The following is an 18,422-nucleotide window of genomic DNA, read 5'->3' as shown; positions in this document are numbered from 1 at the left end:
GCTGTATCACGGAGAATGGAATGGGGCTGTTGGGCACTGAGGTCCAGCAAGGGTTCCCAGAGGATGGGGAGCGGCGCCCCCCGGTGAAGTCCTGGGTGCTCGTGGGCTCCAAGGCTCCTGGGTGCTCCCTGGGCTCCTGCAGGCTGGGGCGCGCAGCTCCCCGCACTGCCTTCGCGGCCCCGCCCTCGCGTCGGCCCCGCCCCCGTCGCCATGGGAACAGCCGCGGCGGCCCGGCTCGCGCGCGCCTCGCCTGCCTCTATCTCCGCCGCTCCAGGGGCGGGTGGGGTGGGCTGAGCCGGGGCCGCCGCCGCCGCCGCTGTCGCCGGGGTGAGGTCGTGAGCGGAGCCTGCGCGGGTCCCGGGAGAGAGCGCGGCCGCCGGGCGGTCCGTCCTCGTCCAGGTTGAGGCTAGGGTGAGGGGCGCGCCGGGGCGGGGGCGGCGGCGGCGGCGGTGGGGGATGGGGTCTCAGGCCGCCAAGAACAAAGAGAGCGAGGTGGGGACAGTGGGGGCTTGGCACCGCCGCGCCGCCCGGGAACGCAGGCCGCGCGTTCGCACCTGTTGTGCGCGGGCCGGACCGGTCGGGGTTCCGTGTCCCCGCTCTTAGCGCCCCACCTGCGCGCACGGCCGGAGTTGGGTCCCCGGGTGTCGCTGGAGGCGAGCGCGCCGGCCGGGCATGGGCGTAGCCCCGGGGCTGAGGTGCGGGCGGCGGGGGGGGGGGGGTGATGTTGCGGGGCACCGTCAGTGATCGGCGGCGGCGGGAAGGGGGCGACACGGAGGCGGGGGGGGGCGCAGCCTCATTCCCGCACCCCGGGCGGGCCCACTCCTCCGCAGGTCGCGCGGCGATGTGAGCCATGAGCGCGACGTGGACGCTGTCGCCCGAGCCGCTGCCGCCGTCCACGGGGCCCCCTGTGGGCGCGGGCCTGGACGCGGAGCAGCGCACGGTGTTCGCCTTCGTGCTCTGCCTGCTCGTGGTGCTGGTGCTGCTGATGGTGCGCTGTGTGCGCATCCTGCTCGACCCCTACAGCCGCATGCCCGCCTCGTCCTGGACCGACCACAAGGAGGCGCTCGAGCGCGGGCAGTTCGACTACGCGCTGGTGTGAGGCAGCGGCGCCCGGGACCCTGGCCTGGAGCCCCCAGCGCGTGGTGGGAGGGAGGGGGGAGGGCGTGGAGAAACTGCAGCCCCTCCCCCTCCCGACCTCGCCCATCTCCCCTTCTGGCCTGGCTGGAGCCCCACCTGTGCCTTGCTCCGCGCTGCCCCTGCCCTTTCTCCACAATCACCCGCCTGGCTGGCCCGGGTGACCGCGAAGGCTGGGCAGGAGGACGACCCCGCGCCAACTCCTCCCCCACCCCAGCGTGTAAGTAGCTCTGCTCTAGTTCCTCCTTCGGGTCCGAGTGTCACACCTGTTCCCGGAGGCGGGGACTCCCCTGTCTCCTCTCCCCCCGCCCCCGTTGTCTGGCTATCCCCAGTTCCACCTCGATTGAGTGTTGAGCCCTTCCTTGCGCTCCAGCCCTGCTGCACAGGCTGTCTAGGCCCGCGGCGTGGACGCTGCATACCCATGTGTCCAGCACAGCCTGCCCCAGAGCCGGCTCCCGGAACGGCGGCTGCCGAATCCAGGATGCCTGGCGCCTTCCAGAGCGAGCAGGCTCATTCCCGCCCCTCCCCGCCCCTCCCGCCTGGGCCCCGGGACAGGTCAGCGTGCCCACCTCCCCCTGGACCTCCTGCCGGACCCCAACACCTTTTCACTCTTCCTGCCTCTGAGCGATGATGACAATAAAAGCTACGATCGAACGCTTACTGCGTGTGCCGAGTTAGCACCTCCTGTTCGTAGCCTGCTTGCTCTTGGGCTTTGAGAAGGAACCTGTAGAGTGGGCACAGAAAGGGGACGGGGGTGGGAGGGGATGCTGGGTCTGGCAAGCACCCAGACCCACACCTTTGCCAGCTCTGCCCGGAGGAGCCCGGCATGTAACCATCTTGATCTCCCCAGCTCCAGGCGTAATCAGGGCCCCCCCCGGATTTCTTTCCCTGGCCCCCAAGACTCTGGAGGGTCTCTCCGAGAACCCAGCCTGCAGCCTCCCATCTCCTGGGCGTCCTCTCTCCTTCCTGCCCACTGAGGCTGCGTGAGTAGGCCAGGCTCCCCGGGGGCGTTGACCGCGGAATAGCGCGGCTGGCTCTGCTCCAGCGCCCTCGTGGGGGAGATGTGTTGCGGGCCCCGGGGAGCTGTGTGCAGCGTGTGTAGGGGGAGAAACGAGCGTTTCTATAAAAGGAAGGCTGTGCGCACTCGGCTCCCAGAACTGAAAATTTACTGCGCTCAGCCGGCTGGCTGGGCTCAGGGACACACCTGGTACCCCGGTGAGAGGCTGGCTCTCCCAGGTCCACCTGTGACTGCACCCTCAGGGCAGGTGGAGCCCAACAACCCCCTGCCCCGGCTCCAGAACCTCCCTCCCCACCAGCTCTGCCTCCACTTCCCTTTTTGTCTAGCGGTTGTGGAAGCGCTGAGCCCATCCAAACCCAGCCGTGGGCCTCTGTGGGAGACCTTGCTGCACCCATGTGGCTGCCCTGGCCCTCTGCTGGCTTCTCCCCCTGCCATCTGTCACCATAGGACACTGCCCGGCTCTGGAAACCTGTCCCTCACACCTGTCGCCACGAGTCTTGCCTCAGCCCTTTTCATCCACGCTTGTCAAAGAGCCACCTCCTCGCAGTCACCAAGGTCACCCCAGGCAGGGAGCCTTTGCTGGGCCCTGGGCCCTCCCTGCACCCCACCCTGGACACACACACAAGCTCTGACACTTCAGGACCCCAAGAAGAGCGAGGCAGGCTGGCGGGCACTTTATTGAGTCACAAGAAGGGGTGAGGAGTGGGGGGTCAGAGTGTGACGAAACCCGGACAATGGCAGGTCGCAGGTGCACGGTGTGTCCGGTGCCTGTGACGGCCCCCAGCAGAGAACAAGGCACACCGGGGCAGCAGGCCAGCGTCCCCACGGGAGTTCCGCACGGCTGTGGTTCCATTCCTGAGACCCTGTTGTGTGCAGCGCCCTGCAGACTCGCCCACTGGCTGAGCACTGTGGTTGGGACCTGGCACCCCAGGGTCCTCCCGCGGCCCAGCGCTAGCTGGGCAGGACGGCGGCTCCGCCCAGGAGGTCAGGCGTGGGCTTCACCTTGCAGGGCTGGCCACCCGGCCCAAGAGCTCCAGGGGCACCACGAATGGGTTAAGGGGGCAGATGCCAGCTGCCTGCCAGGTGGACCTCAGGTCGCTGGGCCCAGTGCCCTCGGGGCCCTGGGAGCTGGCCTGGCCCCTGCCTGCCTCTCCTCCCGCCTCGGCAGGGCTCTCCCCGGGAGGGCTCTCCCCGGCAGGGCCCCCCTCAGCCAGGCTGGGCTCGGGGGCCGTCAGGCGATTGTACATTTGGGCCATGTGCTCAGCCAGGGCGACGCAGGGCAGGCGCGACAGCTCCTCAGGGAGGGACAGGAGCAGGTCCAGGACCACGGCCGACTCTGGTGATGCAGGGAGATGGGGAGCATGAGGGGAGGGTGGGGGTCTCCTGCTGCACCCCGCCCCAACCCCTCGCTTTCCGTCTTCTCACCGGTAGCCGAGAGCTCAGGAGCCTGGCCACCGCGGGAGAAGGAGGCCAGGTACTTGTAAATCTTCTCGAAGTCCACGGGGAAGTCTCCCTCAGCCAGGGAGGGGCCAGAAGAGGATTTGGAAGGGGCCTCGGGGGCGGGGCCAGATGTTTCAGGGGCGGGGCCAGGCACCTCCGGGGCGGGGTCCTGCGGCCCTCCGGGGGCGCTCAGCAGCAGCGGCTTTGCACGTGCCTGCGTGGGCTTGGCGGGCCTGGAGTGCAGGAGGTTGGTGGGTTCCGTGGTGGCGATGGTGAGTGCCTGGCAGACAGAGAGGGGCATGTCCTGTCCGCCTGGCCTCACCAACTCCTCCCTGGGAGCCAGGAGATGGCCTCACGGCCATGGACCTGGGGGAGGGGGACCACAGAACTCTTACTCGGACGCCGGGACGCCCCCGCCCTGCCTGGGGGGTGCAGTACCTGTGAGAAGGCTGTGGTCAGGGCTCCCTCCAGCGGGCCCGTGACCCTCTCCGCTAGATCCATCCACACCTGCGTGCACCCAGAGGTACGGGGTCAGCGCACGTGACTCCACATCCCAAGTCCCACTCCGCTCCCAGGGACCACCTGCCTCACCTCTATGGGGGCAGGGGGCTGGGCCTCCCGCCGCCGTGCTCCCTGTGGGCCATCTGGATGCACCCTCTGAATAGCCTCCCGGACCACACGGGCCTTGAGCTTCTGGAGGAAGTTCCGGATCTGGGGAGAAGGGGGTGGGATGCACGATGGGCCTTCTAGAAGTTCAGGCCAAAGCCCGCTGCCTGGCCTGACCCAGGGTCGGCAGCTGCTCCCCGGCTGTCCACTACCCTGGCATCAAGGGTCACCCTGACACTGCCCGGCCCCAAGCCAAGACCCCAAAATACGACCAGCTATCCAAGGAGGAGGTCAAGGCCCAGGCCCGTCTGGCTCCTCCCCGCAGCCAGGGCCCCGCCCGACGGCTCAGTGCTCCATCCCATCTCCTGACTCCATCCCACTCGGTCCAGCTGTGCCTCTCGCCCCATCAGCGGCCTCCATCCACAACATCTGAGTTCACCCCGCCCCTCAGCCTCGTGTCTCGCCAGAGCCTGATGCTCAGGTTCTTCCAGCCCAAGCCCCGCCCCCGCGCCTATCAAGCCCCGCCCCCGCCGGGGCTCACGCTCGGGGCCCCGCCCCCCGCGTCGCCCTCGTTGCGGGGCCGCATCTCACTTCAGTCTCGCTCCGACTCTGCAGCTCCTGGGCCAGCTCGGCAGCGTCTGGCTCCGGCTGGCCGTGCCGCGCCTGCAGCAGTTGCAGCAGCTGCCGTTTCTCGCGGGGACTCCAGGCCTGGGGTCCCGTCACTTCCTCCACGTAGCGCGCGGGGGTCGCTCGCCGCCGCGCCGGTGGCTTCATGCCGGTCAGAGAGCTCGTCTGCGCGTGGAGGGCCGCGGCCCTGGGAGGGGGCGGGGCTACGGTGGCCGCTGAGGTCAGAAAAGCGCCGCGCGAAGGCGGAAGTAAATGGGGGCGTGGCCCCGCCTTAAGGGGCCGCGGGGAACCGCCACTTCCCTTGTGGCAGGGAGGCTGGCTCCGAAGCTGGAGCGGGAACGAACACGGGCCCTTCACGGACGGAAGCTCTGTTTGCTCTTCTGGGAACTGGGGCGAGGAGCCCCCCTCTTGCTCATGCATGGGGAGCTCTCGGCATAGCGGTCGGGACCCCTGCATCTCACATCCCAAGGCCCGGGTTTGAGTCCCGGCTCCGGCTCCCTGTTAGTCTGCACCCTGGTGCTGGCTCCAGCGCTTGGGGCCCTGCCACCCACGTGGGACCCGGATGGAGTTTATGGGTCCTGGCTTCCGCCTGGCCCAGCCCTAGCCATTGTGAGCATTTGGAGAGTGAACCAACAGGTGGGGGCGTACTCTCTCAAGTGAAATAAACAAAAACCTATAAGGACAATCTAAGGAGGGAGTCCACCCCAGCGAGGAGGCTGAAGTCGGAAGCGGGGGCAGGGCCGGGGGGCGTGGACAAGCGGAGAAACAGGTGGGCAGGTGCAGGGGTGGGGGTGGGGCTAAGCTGCTGCGGCTGGGTGTCGCTTTGTGTTTGAGGTCAAACGCTCTTGGGTCTCCCCGGACACATCTGTGCCCCCCTGGACGTGGGCGTATGAGCCCCGCCTTCCAGTCCTGACCCCCTTGCGCCACCCCTTTCGGCCTCCCGCGTCAGGGACCCTCACTGACGTCTCCAGAACTCAGCCGGGCAGTCCACAGGTTTACTTTGAGCTCAGGTGGGAGGGGAGCGGGGGAGAAGCGCCGAAGTCGTGGTGCCCTCGGGTCCGGGGTCTGGGACGGCTGGTTCATATCCTGGCGGGCCTGGGTGGCTCTCCGGACCCCGCTGGGAGCGCGCCACGCCTGGGGACAGGCGGCCGTAGGTGAGTGAGTGTCGGGACGCTGGGCAGGCCACCTGCCTTCCCGCAGACCGCCTGGCCTCCTCCGCGAGTCTGTGTGCCGGGGTGAAAGCGGCACCTGGCTCTGAACCCCGAATTCTCTCCCAAGTTTTGAGGCCCCTTCTGCCCCGCCAGAGCCTGCAGTGCGTGGCGGGCGCCCCACTCCCCGAGTTCTAATCCCAGCTGCCCCTTATGCTGTGACCTTGGACACATCACCTCGCTTCCTGGGGCGCCTCATTTTCTCGCCCCTAAAAATACGCATTAGGATCGTATCTGCCTGCTTGCGGTAGCGAGGGTTCCCCTGCGTAACACATTTCAGGACGGTGCGTCGATAGCGGAGGAAGCGCGCTGAATATTCCTCTCTTCCCAAGCACCTCCCTCACCTGCCTCACTGGGGTCTCCTGGCTTGGGGAGCGCTGGGCAGGGCTCTTGCGGGCGGGCCTGCGGGCGGCGGCGCTGCAAGAGGGGAGCAGGCTACGGTGGGAGGGTACGGGCGCCCCCTGGAGGCTGCGGCGGAGGCGAGCCTGCAGGTGGCCCGGCTCCGCCCGCTGGGCTCTTGGAGCGCCAGATACGCAGGAGTAGCCTAGGGCACCCGCGGTGGTCCCAGCAGGGCGGGGACCCGTACCTGAGTGCGCGCAGACGAGGCCAAGCCCAGCGGCCAGCGCGGCGCCCAGCACGAAGGCCGCCAGCACCAGCGCCACCACCGGCGCGGGCTCTAGGGCTGCGGGGGCAGACGCGGGCGGCTCCGGGCGCACGGCCCTGCCCGGAATGCTCTTGGGCGGCCCTATGAGGAGTGCAAAACTGAGAGCCGGCCCCGGTTGCAGATGTCCTTCCCACGTCCCCCAGGACCACCCCCTCCCTGCTCGCTCACTGGGGGGCGGCCGCGGCACCGTGACCACGATGGGCTGCGTGAGCGTGTGCAGGTGGGGGCTGTCGGCGCCGAGGTTCTCGCCGGCGCCCGCGCACGCCGCATCCTGAGGCAGACACTGAGGGGAGACGGGGACATGAGGGCCCCGGTATCCTGGGTCTGCTGTCCAGGACTCCCGAGAGACCTGAGCGTCCAGCTCTCCCCCAGAGCCAAGAGGCCACCACTGGGAGTCTGGCAATCCGGCCCCTTGGGGCCGGAGTCCACAGAAGACCCCCAGATGTCAGCCCCTCAACGACAAGCTCCCATCCGACTCTCGGCACCTAACCTGGGAAACAGCATCAGGTGCCCAGCCCCGGGGGGACAGCGACCTAGCCCCCACGGTATTCCCGCCCCCAGACCTCCCACAGCCTCCAGGAACCCCAGCTCCCCAGCCCGCAAGAGCCTCTTTCAGCTTCCAGAGATGCGCTGGAGCCCCCATTCGCGGCGCAAGGGGCTCCTGGCGTCCCGATTCCCGTCTCCGCGCTCGCGCACCCGCGATGGCGGTGGCGGTGGTGGCGGCTGCGTCAGCGGTGCAGGCGCCGGGCGGACTCCCCGGAGGCGGCGACAGCGGCTCAGCTGGCAGTGCAGGAACTGCACCGAGGCGTTGAAGACCGGGCGCAGGCGGAAGCTGAAGCGTACGGGGCTTGTGGCGCCGGCGTGCGGCGGCGGCGGCGGCGGTGGCGGGAAGGCTACCGAGGCGTCGGCGGGGCAGCCTCCGCGCAGCAGCACCAGGGCGGGCCCCAGGGCCGGGCGCGAGGACGGCGTCACCGAGCAACGGTGCAGGGCCAGGTTCCAGCGCGGGGAGGGACGGGCCAGGGCCGCCTGGGGGACGGAGGCGCCATCCCATCAGGGTGGCCGAGCCCCACTTGCGCCCTGCTGCCCTTGGGGGCCTCCGGGTATCCGCACCTGCACGAACACGCGGCTGTCGGCGGGGACCTCGAGCGGCCCCGCGCGCCGCGGGAAGGCGTCCTCGGCGTCCGACAGCTCCAGACTGAACAGGGGTCTGCGCAGCCAGGGCCCGGGCGCCGCAGGGAACGGGGGCGCTGGTGGAGATCAGGGAGGGCGGCACACACGGGGGAGAGGTCGAGCTGCCCCTCGGGCTCTGGGTAAAACGACCCGACCTCCTCGCCCCCGTCGCCTCCCCTGGGGAAGGGATACGGTCCTGGGAGCGGCTTCACCTGGTTCGCGTCACGCTGCGTCCTCCGCAGGGGGCCGTCTGATGAGCCCCCCGGGGACGGCTCGGCCCAGCAGCTGAGGCCGCCGGGGTCAGCGCTCTGGGCGTGTCTGGGGAAGTCTCCCCTGCCCCCTTCTATCTGCAAGGTGGGCGAGGGAATTCCGGGTGCACAAGGGCTTTGGAAGCGCCTGCAGGTGCGTCGCACTGTGTGAAGGCTGCTCCCCTTTGTCGGGGAGTCAGGTGCTGGCACCCGCAGGGACGGCGGGAAGCCAGGGGCCCACGGAAACAGCCGCGGCCCTTCAGCGGGTGGGCTCCCCATTTGCCCAGCTCCACATTCCCAGGCCGAAGGCAGAAGGCAATAGAGGCTGGGGCGGGGGGGGGTCTCCCCTCTGCGACAGACGGGCGTGAGCACGCCCATGCGCAGACGCATGCCTGCCTCCTTTGGAAGCGCTCATTGAGGTCCCGGTGCGCAGGGGCTCCGAGCCCTATGGACCGCCCCACGACTATCGCCCAAACCATTCCCCCACCATCACAGTGGCCGCTGGCACTTGGGGGATGCCAGCCCGAATGGATGGGACCCCTGAGGCGGGGGGGACTCGTGGTCATGCGGGGCAGGGATGGCGGGAGAATGATGGGCCCAGGGTCCCCCAGCTGTACGTACCGGGTGGCCCGCTGGGCGAGAGGCAGGCCCGAGGCAGCAAGACCAAGAGCAGGAGCACAGGGCCCAGCATGCTGCCCCCGCTGAGGTCGCCAGCACAGGCGGCTCTGTCCTTGGCTGGGTGGCCACCGAGAAGGTGGGGAGCGGGGGTGGCGGCCTAAGGGGCTGACATCAGAGCCGGCTCCCAAGGCCTGTGGGATTAAAGGTTGCCGCCCAGCACGACCTGAGCCTGCTGGAGTGGCTGGGGTCCCTTGCCAGCAGCCACCTGACTGGCTGCTCAGCCCGCCCTCAGCTCTGCCTCAGTTTCCTCCGTGGGCACCAGGCCGGCTCCCCGCTGGTCATGACAAGACACACACGCCAGACTCCGCGGAGGAAAAGGTGTGGGGGGGTGGTTTATTCTCAAGCTCTAAGGATTTACAAACAAGGGCATTTCGTTTTTAAAAAGGGACGGGACAATACTGGCGGCCTGAGAGGGGGTCTGTGGGCCGGTGGGCTTGGCCACACCACCCCAGCCCCTGCCTGCCCCGTCCGCCCTCTGTCTGGTCCAGAGGGGTGGCTGGTGACCGAGGGGGAGGTCTTGGGGGAGGCAGGGAGGTAGGAGAGACTCCCCCAGGGCTCCCACGTAACACTGAAGGGGAAGGGCCGGGCAGACACACACACAACAGAAAATAAAGTTAAATAAAAATAAAACCAGGCAGCCCAGCCTTCGCCTGAGCCGTGTCCCCATGCCCCAGCCCCAGCGACCTCCCAGATACCAGCAAAGGCCCTGGGGCTGGGCTCAGCCGGGCAGGCAGGGCCAGGCCTGTGGGCTCCCCACCAGGGGTCCCTCACAAAGGGGCCCGGGATGGGAGAGGGTGGCCCTGCCTCCGGGGTGGGGGCAGGGAGGCGGTGACATCTACTACATTGTACACATGCAGCATCTCGTGGATATCGTAACGGGAGTCGGGGAAGGGGCCGCTGTGGGCCTGAGCCTAGCTGCTCCCCCCAGATCCAGCGGGGCTCCTCGCTTTGGTGCAGCTTGGGTTTTGTCTGTGGTTCCGCGGGGTTTTCCTGTTTCCTCGCCCGCCTGATTCACATGCATCACCACCAAGGACACCCCCCTGCTCTGGCCTGTGCAGCCGGCTCCCAGGGACCAGCTCCAGGGTGTGCTGGGGACCGTGGCTCGGGGTGAGTGGGGGCATTACTGCCGGGGAGCCACTGCAGGTCCCCATCCCTCCGCCAGGCCTCCCGGGCGCCCGCACCTGTCTCACTTGCGCAAACCCCCACATTCACTCCCTTTGCCCTCAACTCCTGACTCCCTCCAGGCCCCTCCTTCAGCCCACAGCCCCCGCCCCTGTCTCTGAGTCCCTCCAAGCACCTCCCTGTCACTCCCACCACACCCTGCGCCCACCTTTCCTGCAGGCCGTCCTGAGCGGCCAGGGCGGCCTGCATCCCGGCTCCCCCACACCTCCTGAGCTCAGCTCACCCCGAGCCTCGGCCAACTCCAGCCCAACTCCAGCCCTGGGGGAGGAGCCCCCGGAGCCCACCTGTGGGCCTGTCTGGCCCAGACCAGGCCTGAGGAGCAACGGTGGCCCAGCCCCGCTCCCTGGGCCGCCCCTCACAAGCAGCTAAACCTGACTTTGGTAAAATTTCTGAAGGTACCCACAAACCCCACGAGGACAAGCTCTCCTCCCCCTCCCCCAAACGCCCCACCAAGTACAATAAAATACAATAAACTCCAAAAAGGACCCCCTGAGATCAAAGAGAGACAGAGAGAGACAGAGAGAGAGAGAGAGAGAGAGAGAAAGGGGGGCAGAAGCCAGCCCGGGGGCGGCTGCAGTCACAACACCCACAGGGCCGTCCTGGGCCAGGACAGAGGCAGGGCGGGAGGCAGCGGGAAGTCCTGGGGGCAGAGAGGTAGAGAGGGAGGCGGCGGGAGGAGGCGCGGAGGAGCAGGTGCGTGGGGAGGGGCGGAGGGGGTGCCTCGCCCTGGGGGGTGCGGGGCCCCAGCCGGAGGTTACGACTGAATAAATAGCGAGTCTGCTCGCGGCCTGCTGTCTTCCGTTCACAGTGTCTGTCGGCGGACGGCACGGCCCGGAGCGGGAGGGGTTGGGGGCTGGTGGGCCTGTCTGTCCACGGCTGGTGGGCAGGGAGCGAGGGGGTGGGCGAGCGCCCCCCACTGTCTGTCCTCAGCCCTCGCGGCCGTCCAGGTCCCAGGTCTCCCCTGGCAGGCAGCTGGGTGGCCGGGTGGGGAGGGGGGCCGGTGGCCATGCCCCTGGCCCCTGGGGGCTAGCCGCTGCCACGCGGCTACCTGAAGAAGGGCAGGTGGTGCTGGCTCAGGACTCCGCTAGTCCGCGGCGACTCAGTCTTCGCCATGACGTCCTTGAACCAGGACGCCACGTCCACCTCAAGTGTCTCGTAGCGCTTGATGAAGCTGTGTTCCTGCAGGTGCGAGGGGCAGGGTTTAGGACAGGGCCTTCCCCACAGGGCACGAGGCGGCTTGCGGAACGGCAGGGGAGGGCTGCCAGGGGTCGGGTACTTACAAGTAGCTTATTATACTTTGGTCTCTTCCTGTGGTCTTTAGTAAGGCTGCAGGGAGAGGGGGGAGGAGGCAGGTGAGAGCCCAGAGGGGGCCTGGCTCCTCCTGGCTCAGCTCCCGCTGTGAGTGGGGGTCCTTCCAGTCTGTCCAGAGGCTGGGACCTGGCCAGCAGCGCGTCCCTGAAGTGCCCTGGCCCAGCACAGTGTGACAGGCATGATGCTCCACAGCAGGGTGGGCGGAGCTCCCCAGGGAGGATGGGCGTGGCCTGGGGTTGCTTGGCAGCCTCCTGCAGGGTCACCTTGCCAGACGTCCAAGGGGCCAGCTTTGGCAGGATCTAAACCCAGTCTGCCGCACCCAGGGCCCCAGCTCCAGCCTGGGCCTCCCCAGCAGCTGCTCCCCGCCCATATCAGGGCGTGCCCTCCCGCCCCCGCGCAGGGTCCTCACCAGTCTTTGACGAAGGACTGGAAGTCCCCCGAGAAGCCCATGTGGCCCGGCAGGAGTGGGGGCTCCTCCTGCAAGACTTTGGTGAGGACCTCGAAGTCTGTCTTGCAGTTCTTGTAGGGAAACTGCCCCGTGGCCAGCTCCACCTGCGGGGGCACGAGAGGCTGGGTGGGAGGGGCTGGGCTCCCATGCACCCGCCCACCGCGTCCCCAGGAGGTCTGGCCCTGGGGGAGGGAGGTAGGGCTGCGCTCACCAAGGAGATGCCCAGGCTCCACACGTCCGCCCGGATGTCGTAGTCGGGCTTAGTGGGGTCCGGGGGGTCGATGCGCTCAGGCTGCAGGCAGGGAGGGGCAAGATGAACCCCTGGGGCGGGGCTGGCCTCTCCCGGCCCCCCGCCCCCCACCCCCGTGAACCCCACTCACAGCCATGTAGGCGGCGCAGCCGGCACTCCGCGTTTTGGCCTTGGAGTCCACCAGGCGGCCGCTGATGCCGAAGTCGCAGAGCTTGATCTGGCCCCGCTCGTCCAGCAGGATGTTGGAGGGCTTGACGTCGCGGTGGATCACGCCGTGCTTCTCCTTCAGGTAGTACAGCGCCTTCACGATCTGCGGCAGGGGCACGCAGGGGCCTGTGAGGGCTGCAGGGCCTGGGGCCGCCGCCCTCCCCACCGGCGGGCCAGCCCGCTGTCGGCTCACCGCCACCGTCATCTTGCCCAGGATGCGCTCCGGGATGGGGCCCTGCATCCGCTTCTTGAGCTTCTCGGCACAGGTGCCCATGAGCTCCATGGCGATGAAGACATCCGTCTGCGGGGGAGGGAAGCAGGCACTGGTCAGCCAGCCCACCCGCAGGGCTGGGGGCGGGGCAGGCGGGCGGGGCGGCTCACGTTGGTGATGAAGGTGCCGAAGCACTGCACGATGTAGGGGCAGTCGTGGCTCTTGAGCACGACGTCCAGGTCCATGAGGATGCGCTTGTTCTCCTCCTTGTTCCCCGAGCGCCGCATTTGCTGCCAGATGGGAGGGACCGAGCCTCAGCACCGCAGCGCGCAGCGCTGGGGCCGCGCCCAGGCCAGGGGCGCCCGCTCACCTTGACGGCGATGACGTGGCCGGTCTTCCGGAAGCGCATCTTCCACACCTGGCCGCAGGTGCCGCTGCCCATCTCGCCCAGGTTCTCCAGGTCATTGATTTCCGCCTGGTAGCGCTGGTGAGGGAAGTGAGGGCTGGAGGTCGGGGGCCTCTGCTCCCTTCAGCCCAGTGGGGTCCTGCCCCCCCACCCCCTCCTGGAGGCCCGGGCACAGGCGCAGGTGCAGGGCAGTACCTGGCCCCCGATGGTCAGGTAGCCCGTCTGCTTCATGATCTCCTGCAGCTTCTGGTCAATCTCAATGCTGGGGGAACAGGGAGTGGTGCCGGTGAGGGGAGGTCCTGCCCCACCTGAAGTCAGCTGGCACCCCCACCCCGAGCCGGCCCCCCCCCCACGGCTCACCTCTCCATACTGCGTGGGGTGAACAGGGTGGGCGGCAGCCCCAGCATGTGGCGGGGCCGGGCGGGGGGCGTGGGGTGCTGCGGGGAGCTCTCTGAGGACGGCGAGCGGCTGCCCCCATCATTGGCCAGTGGAAGCTGCAGGGCTGAGGGGTGAGAACCAGGGGTGCACAGGGGTGAGGTCAGGTACCCCGGGATGAAGGGGTGGGGACTCTCACCTTCCCTTCCCTGTGTGCCTCAGCCAGGCCAGTCCAGTCCCTGCTCTGCTGGCTGGGGGAGCAGGGTCCTCCCTCCCTATCCCCGGGGGGATCCTTGGGGGGCCTTCTCCTAGCCCCCACACCTGGGAAGAGCAGGCTGGCAGGAGAGGGCAGGGGAGGCTGAGGGTTTGTCCCAAAGTCTATGACGACAGTGCAATGAGGGGGCTGATGGGGGCCCTCTGTTCCGGCCTCCGCCTACAGGGCAGGCCCAGGGCCACTGCACCTGCACTCTGACCACACAAGGACCGGATGTCTGCCAGGAGCCACCTGGACCCTACGCTGCTGACAAGCCTGGACCTGGCAGCCCCACAAGAGCAAGGCAGACCCCTGGGGAGAGCTCAGCTGCCCTGCCCCACTCTCAGGCCAGCAGGCTGATCAAGGGCACAACCAGGGCCACTGGGGGAGGGGCTGGGGGCAGGACCCCGGCCGTGCCTGCGTCCTGGGGTGAGGGGATCCGGGTGGCACGGGCCCTCCAGAGGCCGGCAGGATGGGGTGGGAGAGTGGGCCAGGCATAGGTTGGGGTCTTTCCAGCAGCCTGCATGCGGACAGCTCGGGCATGCTACAGGCAGGGGGCGGGGCGGGCAGCGGGCAGGCAGCGGGCACCTGGCGTTAGGAGGTGGGAGGGCAGGAGACAGACAGACAGACAGGAACCAAGACCGGGGGCCAGAACAGAGCAGGTCCCTGTGGAGCTCGGGGTCTCCCTGTGCTGGCTAACAGCTGGGGGGAACAGCAGGGGCCAGGAGAGCAGTGCAGCCCTGACCCGCTGACCCCTCAGGGCACTGCTTCCAGGCCTCCAAGGCCCCGCCTCCCAAGGGTGCCTGGCTCTCCCCCAGCCTCAGCAGATAGCCCCTCACTTCCTGCCTCGCCCCCCCCCCCATCCTGCTAGCTCCTGCAGACTGGGGCCCACGGACCAAGGAGCAGAGCCACATGGCAGGGGTGCTGGCAGCCAGGCCCTCTCCTGGCCCGCTGACCTGGTCCCCATCACAGCCAGCCACAGGACGCCCACCTGTCGGCTGAGAAGACCGCTCAGTCCCACCAGGGTCTGCCGGACACAGGGCTCCAGGGAGCTGGGGACCAGGCCAGGCCCTGTGCTCTCAACTGGCCTGCAGGCCTCACCTCCCCTGCCCACTCCCACCACCCTCATCACAGCCCAAGCCCTCCCCGCTCCTGAGGGTCCCCTCCTCCTCAGAGCCTGCCCGCTCTCCCCCTGCCCGGGGGGCTGCCCAAGCCCCTTTCTGCCTGCACCGCGGGCTCCTGCGGGGGAGACGCCATAGCCCCAGCCTCCCCGTGTGTGTGGTGCCCTTGGAGGGCTGCCCAAAGCTCAGGGAAGACTGCTGGCCCCACAACCCGGAGCACAGTGGGGCTCTGAGGGCCACTGAGGGGGCAGGGGAGTGAATGTGTGTGGGTGTGCGGGAGCCACACAAAGGCCCTACGAAGAGAGGTCACAGAGATGGGAATGGCCACACAGCAGGTCAGGAGGGTGGAGTGAGAGTGGGGCGGGGCACGGGAGAGGGAGGGAGGGAGGGAGGGAGGGAGAGTGAATGAATGAATGAGAGTGGGAGGCCATGCGGGGGGGGGGGCACACCTGTTGACAAGAGCCATGGACAGACCGGCTGCCCGCCCTACATGCACCCACACAGGCGCAAGCACACACGCCCCACACACATGCAGACAGGGACAGAGCCAGCCTGTCTCCTCCGCGTGGCCACACAAGCATGGCACACACGCCCACACGCGGACAGTGTCAGCGCCCCCGATCTCTCTCTCTCTCTCTCACACACACACACGCGCGCGGTACAGCACACAGAACTGGCCCATCTGCTCCTAAACACACCCGCACCTGTGCAGGGGCTGAGCGAGGCTGTTCAGTTTCCTGCTCAAACTCCTCATCCCCCAGAGCCTTCCCTGACCGGCCCCTGTGCAGTCCCTCACCCCGCTAGCACCTTCTCCCCTGCTGGGAGTGAGCTCACTGCCCACCAGGAGAGCCCTGTGCAGCCGCACTGTCCCGTCAGTGCAGCGCTGTGCCCTCCGTGACCAGAGCAGGTACGGCCGCCCAGGGCAGGCAGGCGGACGAGACAGGAGCTGCTCCAATGGTCGAGCTGGATCTAACGTGCATCTGACTGGGCCCCCTCTTGCCTCGTGAGGTGTGTGCCTGCCTGGCCCAGCTTTCTCTCTCTCTCTCTCTCTCTCTCTCTCTCACACACACACACACACAGGCCCTCGCGGGTGATGGGCTCCCGTGCCGTCAGGCGGCACACTGCCTTCTCTAGGGGGCCCGAGCCCGAGCCCAGGGAGAATGGCAGAGGGCAGGTGGGAGGCGCAGAGCCAGGGCCGGGTGCCGCCGGCCGCCCGTGTGGAGTGAGAGCGCGCGAGAGGAGGAGACGGGGACACACACAGCACAGGGGGACGGGGTGGCATTCTGCAGCCGGGCAGCGGTTAGGTTGATGGTGCAGATGTCCAAGCGGCGATGATAAAAAGGCTGGTACCTGCTCGTTGGGACGGGGCAGGAGCAGGGCTTAGAGTGATCACAATAACTGGATGGGGGGAAAAGGAAGAAAAAAAAACAACACCACGATAAATCACAACAGAAATGACCGATTTGTCCAAAAGAAAAGAAATCAAATCATAACAAGGAGCAGGGGTGGGGTGGGAGGCTCGAGGCACCGAACTGCAGAGATGGGTGGAAACCAACAGAGATGGGAGGGCGGGATGGAGCTGACAGACACAGACACCTGCGGGGCTCCTCTCTGCTCCGGGGACGGCCTGGGCCAGGACAGGAACCCTGGGCCCCCTACCCAGTCTGGTCTCCTCCGCGCTGGGGCCCGGGAGGGCAGCCCTGCGGACCCCAGCAGGGACCCTGTTTGTCTTGGCTGAGCTTCCTGCCCTGGGCTGCGTCCAGTGCCAGCACTTGGGTTCCCAACAGACTCCCCAGGGAGCAGTCCACGCCGACCCGGGGCAGAGAGGGGAGGATGGGGGGTGGATCCTGGATGTGGGAGTGCAGTCAAGCTGTGCAGGGCGGCTGCGTGACCAGGGAGTGGCCGAAATGCCTGCGTGTGAGGGGTCCTTTTCCCCTGCCCCCAGGGTGCCCCGACAGGGAGCTCGACAGACTGAAAGGCTCCTGTGGGTCACAGGGGAACACAACGGGGGCATCTTGCTGGGTCCAGAGACCCAAGAGGCAGAGGCTCCGCGGGGAGGGGGAATCCTACTCCCTCCAGGTACAGGGACTTGAAGGGGTTCTGTGACACAAGCCACAAGCGGGTGTGGTGGTGCCAGATGTGCATGGAGGAGACGAGGGAGGCAGATGCTGACCCAGGATAAGATGTCACGGAGGCAGGCACTGAGGCGATGGGACAGAATAGGAGGTGTGCACCTGCTGGGGCGCCCAGAGTCGCACTGGCCTCAGGTGTCCCCAGGACAGGTGGGTGTGGGGGAAGGGCTACAGTGACTTCAGCCTAGGTGACAGAGTTGCCAGGCTGCTGGAACCAGTACCCAGGGTCTCGGGCGGGGGGAGGGAGGAGGGCGCAAGGGCGGGCCCAGCGACGAGGTTGTGCCAAGTGGACAAAAGACCACCAGACACGGTCGCACAGAGAGCAAATGGGAGAGCCTTCAGAATTACACGCCGGGGAGGAGGATTTTATGTGACCTCGGGTGTCCCCAGCCCAGGCGTGCGCGGGCCAGTGGCTCATCCGCTGAACCCGATGACAAGCTGCCAAGCCAGGGGAAGCGGGGCTCCCTCTGTCATGCCTGAGCCCCAAGGGGAGGTGTCCGTGTTTGCGGGGGGCGGGACACCCGGCTGCGGTCACGGCGGCGCGGAGCCCGGCTCGGAGCGGCTGACAAACTCCGAGCACCGCGGCGAAGAGGGCGGGTCATCAGGTGCGGGGTCCTGCCGGAGCCGGGCTGCCGAGGCTTCCGCGCCCAGAGAGTGGGGGCTCTCGGGCCGGCGGAGGGCTCCCCTCCCCCGGGTCACCGTGACCCTCTCCCAGCGCGAGTCGATAGCAGGAGGGCGAAGAGGAGGAGCGCTGGCGCCCCGGAAGCGGGGGCGGGGCCTGCGGCGGGGGCGGAGCCTCCCGCGGCGCGCGCCCCGCCCCGCCCGCCCCCTCCCCCACGCCGCCGTGCTTACTGGGCCTGGGCCGCTGGGGGCTGATATCCAGGTTGAGGTCGATCCTCCGCCGGGCCTCGCGGTTCTCCTGCTTCAGCTTTGCTTCCAGGCGGGACAGCTTCTGCTCCAGGGAGGACGCCGCCATCTTCCCCGCCGCCGCCGCCGCCGCGCACCGCCCGGCCGCCCGTCAGTCCGGCAGACAAACACCGCACTGCGCCTGCGCCCGGATGACCCCGCCGAGCCGCCGTCTCGCCCTGCCTGGCGCATGCCCGCGGGGCGCACCCGCCCTTCCCGCGTGAGACCCTCCGCGCGTGCGCGCTTCGCCCCAGCCCGAAGGATGACGCCACCTAGAGCTCGCGGCTGGCAACGTGCAACCCCGCAATCACCGTGGTGCGCATGCGCGAACACCGGACTGCTCTGGGGAGAGGCGCATCCTGGAAACCCGTGGTTCTTCAGAGTGGTGGGCGGGGAAAGCGGCACGCATGCGCACAGGGCGAGGACGGCGCAGGCAAACGGTGGTCACGCGGCGTGACTTCTGCTGCGCGTGCGCACCCCTGACGCCTGGTTTATCTGCTGCGGTCCGATGTGGTCTCCCGCGGCGGTGCACCCTCAACCTCGTGGCTCTTCCTGCTTGGGTCTCGGTCCGCCACGCCCTCTCAGAACTGCCTTTGTCGCCTCGGACAGTGCTTCATTAGAATCCCTTTAATTGCTAGCTGGCCTTTGGTAGCCGCGCGGTGCTGTCTCCTCACCATAATTAGGCACTGTGGGAAGCGCTTTCAATTTCCAGCCAGTCCCCAGAAAGTTCAGGGTTGGCCAAGGCGGCGGCGGGGGGGTATCCCTGGGAATGCAGCTGCGTGACCTCTGACCTCTACGAGGGGACCAAGGTCAAGACCAGAGCTCCT

General features: G+C 68.1%; 4 protein-coding genes across 7 annotated transcripts; 1 reads left to right on the top strand and 3 right to left on the bottom strand.

Annotated features, from left to right (window-relative positions):
- Positions 1-46: 46 nt before the first annotated feature.
- On the top strand, positions 47-1,794 carry CTXN1 (cortexin 1). 3 transcript variants are annotated; one of them, XM_089315454.1, is made up of 2 exons: positions 47-383; positions 831-1,794. In XM_089315454.1, exon 2 carries the CDS (start codon positions 851-853, stop codon positions 1,097-1,099), a length of 249 nt encoding a protein of 82 aa, XP_089171580.1. In that variant the 5' UTR covers positions 47-383; positions 831-850; the 3' UTR covers positions 1,100-1,794. The 3 variants fall into 3 exon arrangements, with proteins under 3 accessions (XP_089171580.1, XP_069923639.1, XP_069923638.1); XM_070067538.2 differs by having other exon boundaries at positions 64-411; XM_070067537.2 differs by having other exon boundaries at positions 197-399.
- A 1,010-nt stretch (positions 1,795-2,804) lies between these two features.
- Positions 2,805-5,281, bottom strand: SNAPC2 (small nuclear RNA activating complex polypeptide 2). Its single transcript, XM_002722007.6, has 5 exons — positions 4,790-5,281; positions 4,184-4,303; positions 4,031-4,099; positions 3,578-3,872; positions 2,805-3,488 (listed from the first exon to the last, which is right to left on the bottom strand). Exons 1-5 carry the CDS (start codon positions 5,279-5,281, stop codon positions 3,151-3,153), a joined length of 1,314 nt encoding a protein of 437 aa, XP_002722053.2. The 3' UTR covers positions 2,805-3,150.
- TGFBR3L (transforming growth factor beta receptor 3 like) lies at positions 4,761-8,952 on the bottom strand. The gene is made up of 7 exons (XM_089315453.1): positions 8,737-8,952; positions 7,808-7,944; positions 7,394-7,723; positions 6,866-6,980; positions 6,620-6,778; positions 6,378-6,450; positions 4,761-5,959 (listed from the first exon to the last, which is right to left on the bottom strand). Exons 1-6 carry the CDS (start codon positions 8,804-8,806, stop codon positions 6,383-6,385), a joined length of 879 nt encoding a protein of 292 aa, XP_089171579.1. The 5' UTR covers positions 8,807-8,952; the 3' UTR covers positions 4,761-5,959; positions 6,378-6,382.
- A 144-nt stretch (positions 8,953-9,096) lies between these two features.
- Positions 9,097-17,911, bottom strand: MAP2K7 (mitogen-activated protein kinase kinase 7). 2 transcript variants are annotated; one of them, XM_008249150.5, is made up of 12 exons: positions 17,542-17,911; positions 15,908-15,955; positions 13,169-13,310; positions 13,004-13,070; positions 12,773-12,886; positions 12,573-12,692; positions 12,385-12,492; positions 12,115-12,294; positions 11,946-12,026; positions 11,696-11,838; positions 11,256-11,301; positions 9,097-11,154 (listed from the first exon to the last, which is right to left on the bottom strand). In XM_008249150.5, the coding sequence occupies exons 1-12, from the start codon at positions 17,663-17,665 to the stop codon at positions 11,020-11,022; spliced, it is 1,308 nt and encodes a 435-aa protein (XP_008247372.1). In that variant the 5' UTR covers positions 17,666-17,911; the 3' UTR covers positions 9,097-11,019. The 2 variants fall into 2 exon arrangements, with proteins under 2 accessions (XP_008247372.1, XP_008247373.1); XM_008249151.5 differs by lacking the exon at positions 15,908-15,955.
- Between the last annotated feature and the right edge of the window lie 511 nt (positions 17,912-18,422).

Source organism: Oryctolagus cuniculus, chromosome 16 (genome assembly GCF_051225735.1).
Source record: "Oryctolagus cuniculus isolate XC-2025 breed Fujian yellow rabbit chromosome 16, ASM5122573v1, whole genome shotgun sequence".
NCBI classification, from domain to species: Eukaryota; Metazoa; Chordata; class Mammalia; order Lagomorpha; family Leporidae; genus Oryctolagus; species Oryctolagus cuniculus.
Note: the sequence above shows the minus strand (reverse complement) of the source record. Positions and strands in the feature narration are given on the sequence as shown.

Bases quoted from the DNA above. Each gene is read 5' to 3' on its own strand.
- SNAPC2 (XM_002722007.6), bottom strand. From the start codon at position 5,281: ATGCAGGGGTCCCGACCGCTATGCCGAGAGCTCCCCATGCATGAGCAA. The intron at 4,100-4,183 runs GTGAGGCAGGTG...GGGTGCACGCAG, and splicing joins AGCCCCCTGCCCCCATAGAG to GTGTGGATGGATCTAGCGGA. The intron at 3,489-3,577 runs GTGAGAAGACGG...CTGCATCACCAG, and splicing joins TCCTGAGCTCTCGGCTACCG to AGTCGGCCGTGGTCCTGGAC.
- CTXN1 (XM_089315454.1), top strand. From the start codon at position 851: ATGAGCGCGACGTGGACGCTGTCGCCCGAGCCGCTGCCGCCGTCCACG.
- TGFBR3L (XM_089315453.1), bottom strand. From the start codon at position 8,806: ATGCTGGGCCCTGTGCTCCTGCTCTTGGTCTTGCTGCCTCGGGCCTGC. The intron at 7,724-7,807 runs GTGCGGATACCC...TCCGTCCCCCAG, and splicing joins ACAGCCGCGTGTTCGTGCAG to GCGGCCCTGGCCCGTCCCTC. The intron at 6,779-6,865 runs GTGAGCGAGCAG...CACTCCTCATAG, and splicing joins GGTGCCGCGGCCGCCCCCCA to GGCCGCCCAAGAGCATTCCG.
- MAP2K7 (XM_008249150.5), bottom strand. From the start codon at position 17,665: ATGGCGGCGTCCTCCCTGGAGCAGAAGCTGTCCCGCCTGGAAGCAAAG. The intron at 12,493-12,572 runs GTGAGCCGCCCC...CCTCCCCCGCAG, and splicing joins TCGGCACCTTCATCACCAAC to ACGGATGTCTTCATCGCCAT. The intron at 12,295-12,384 runs GTGAGCCGACAG...CCCCTGCCGCAG, and splicing joins TGGGCAAGATGACGGTGGCG to ATCGTGAAGGCGCTGTACTA.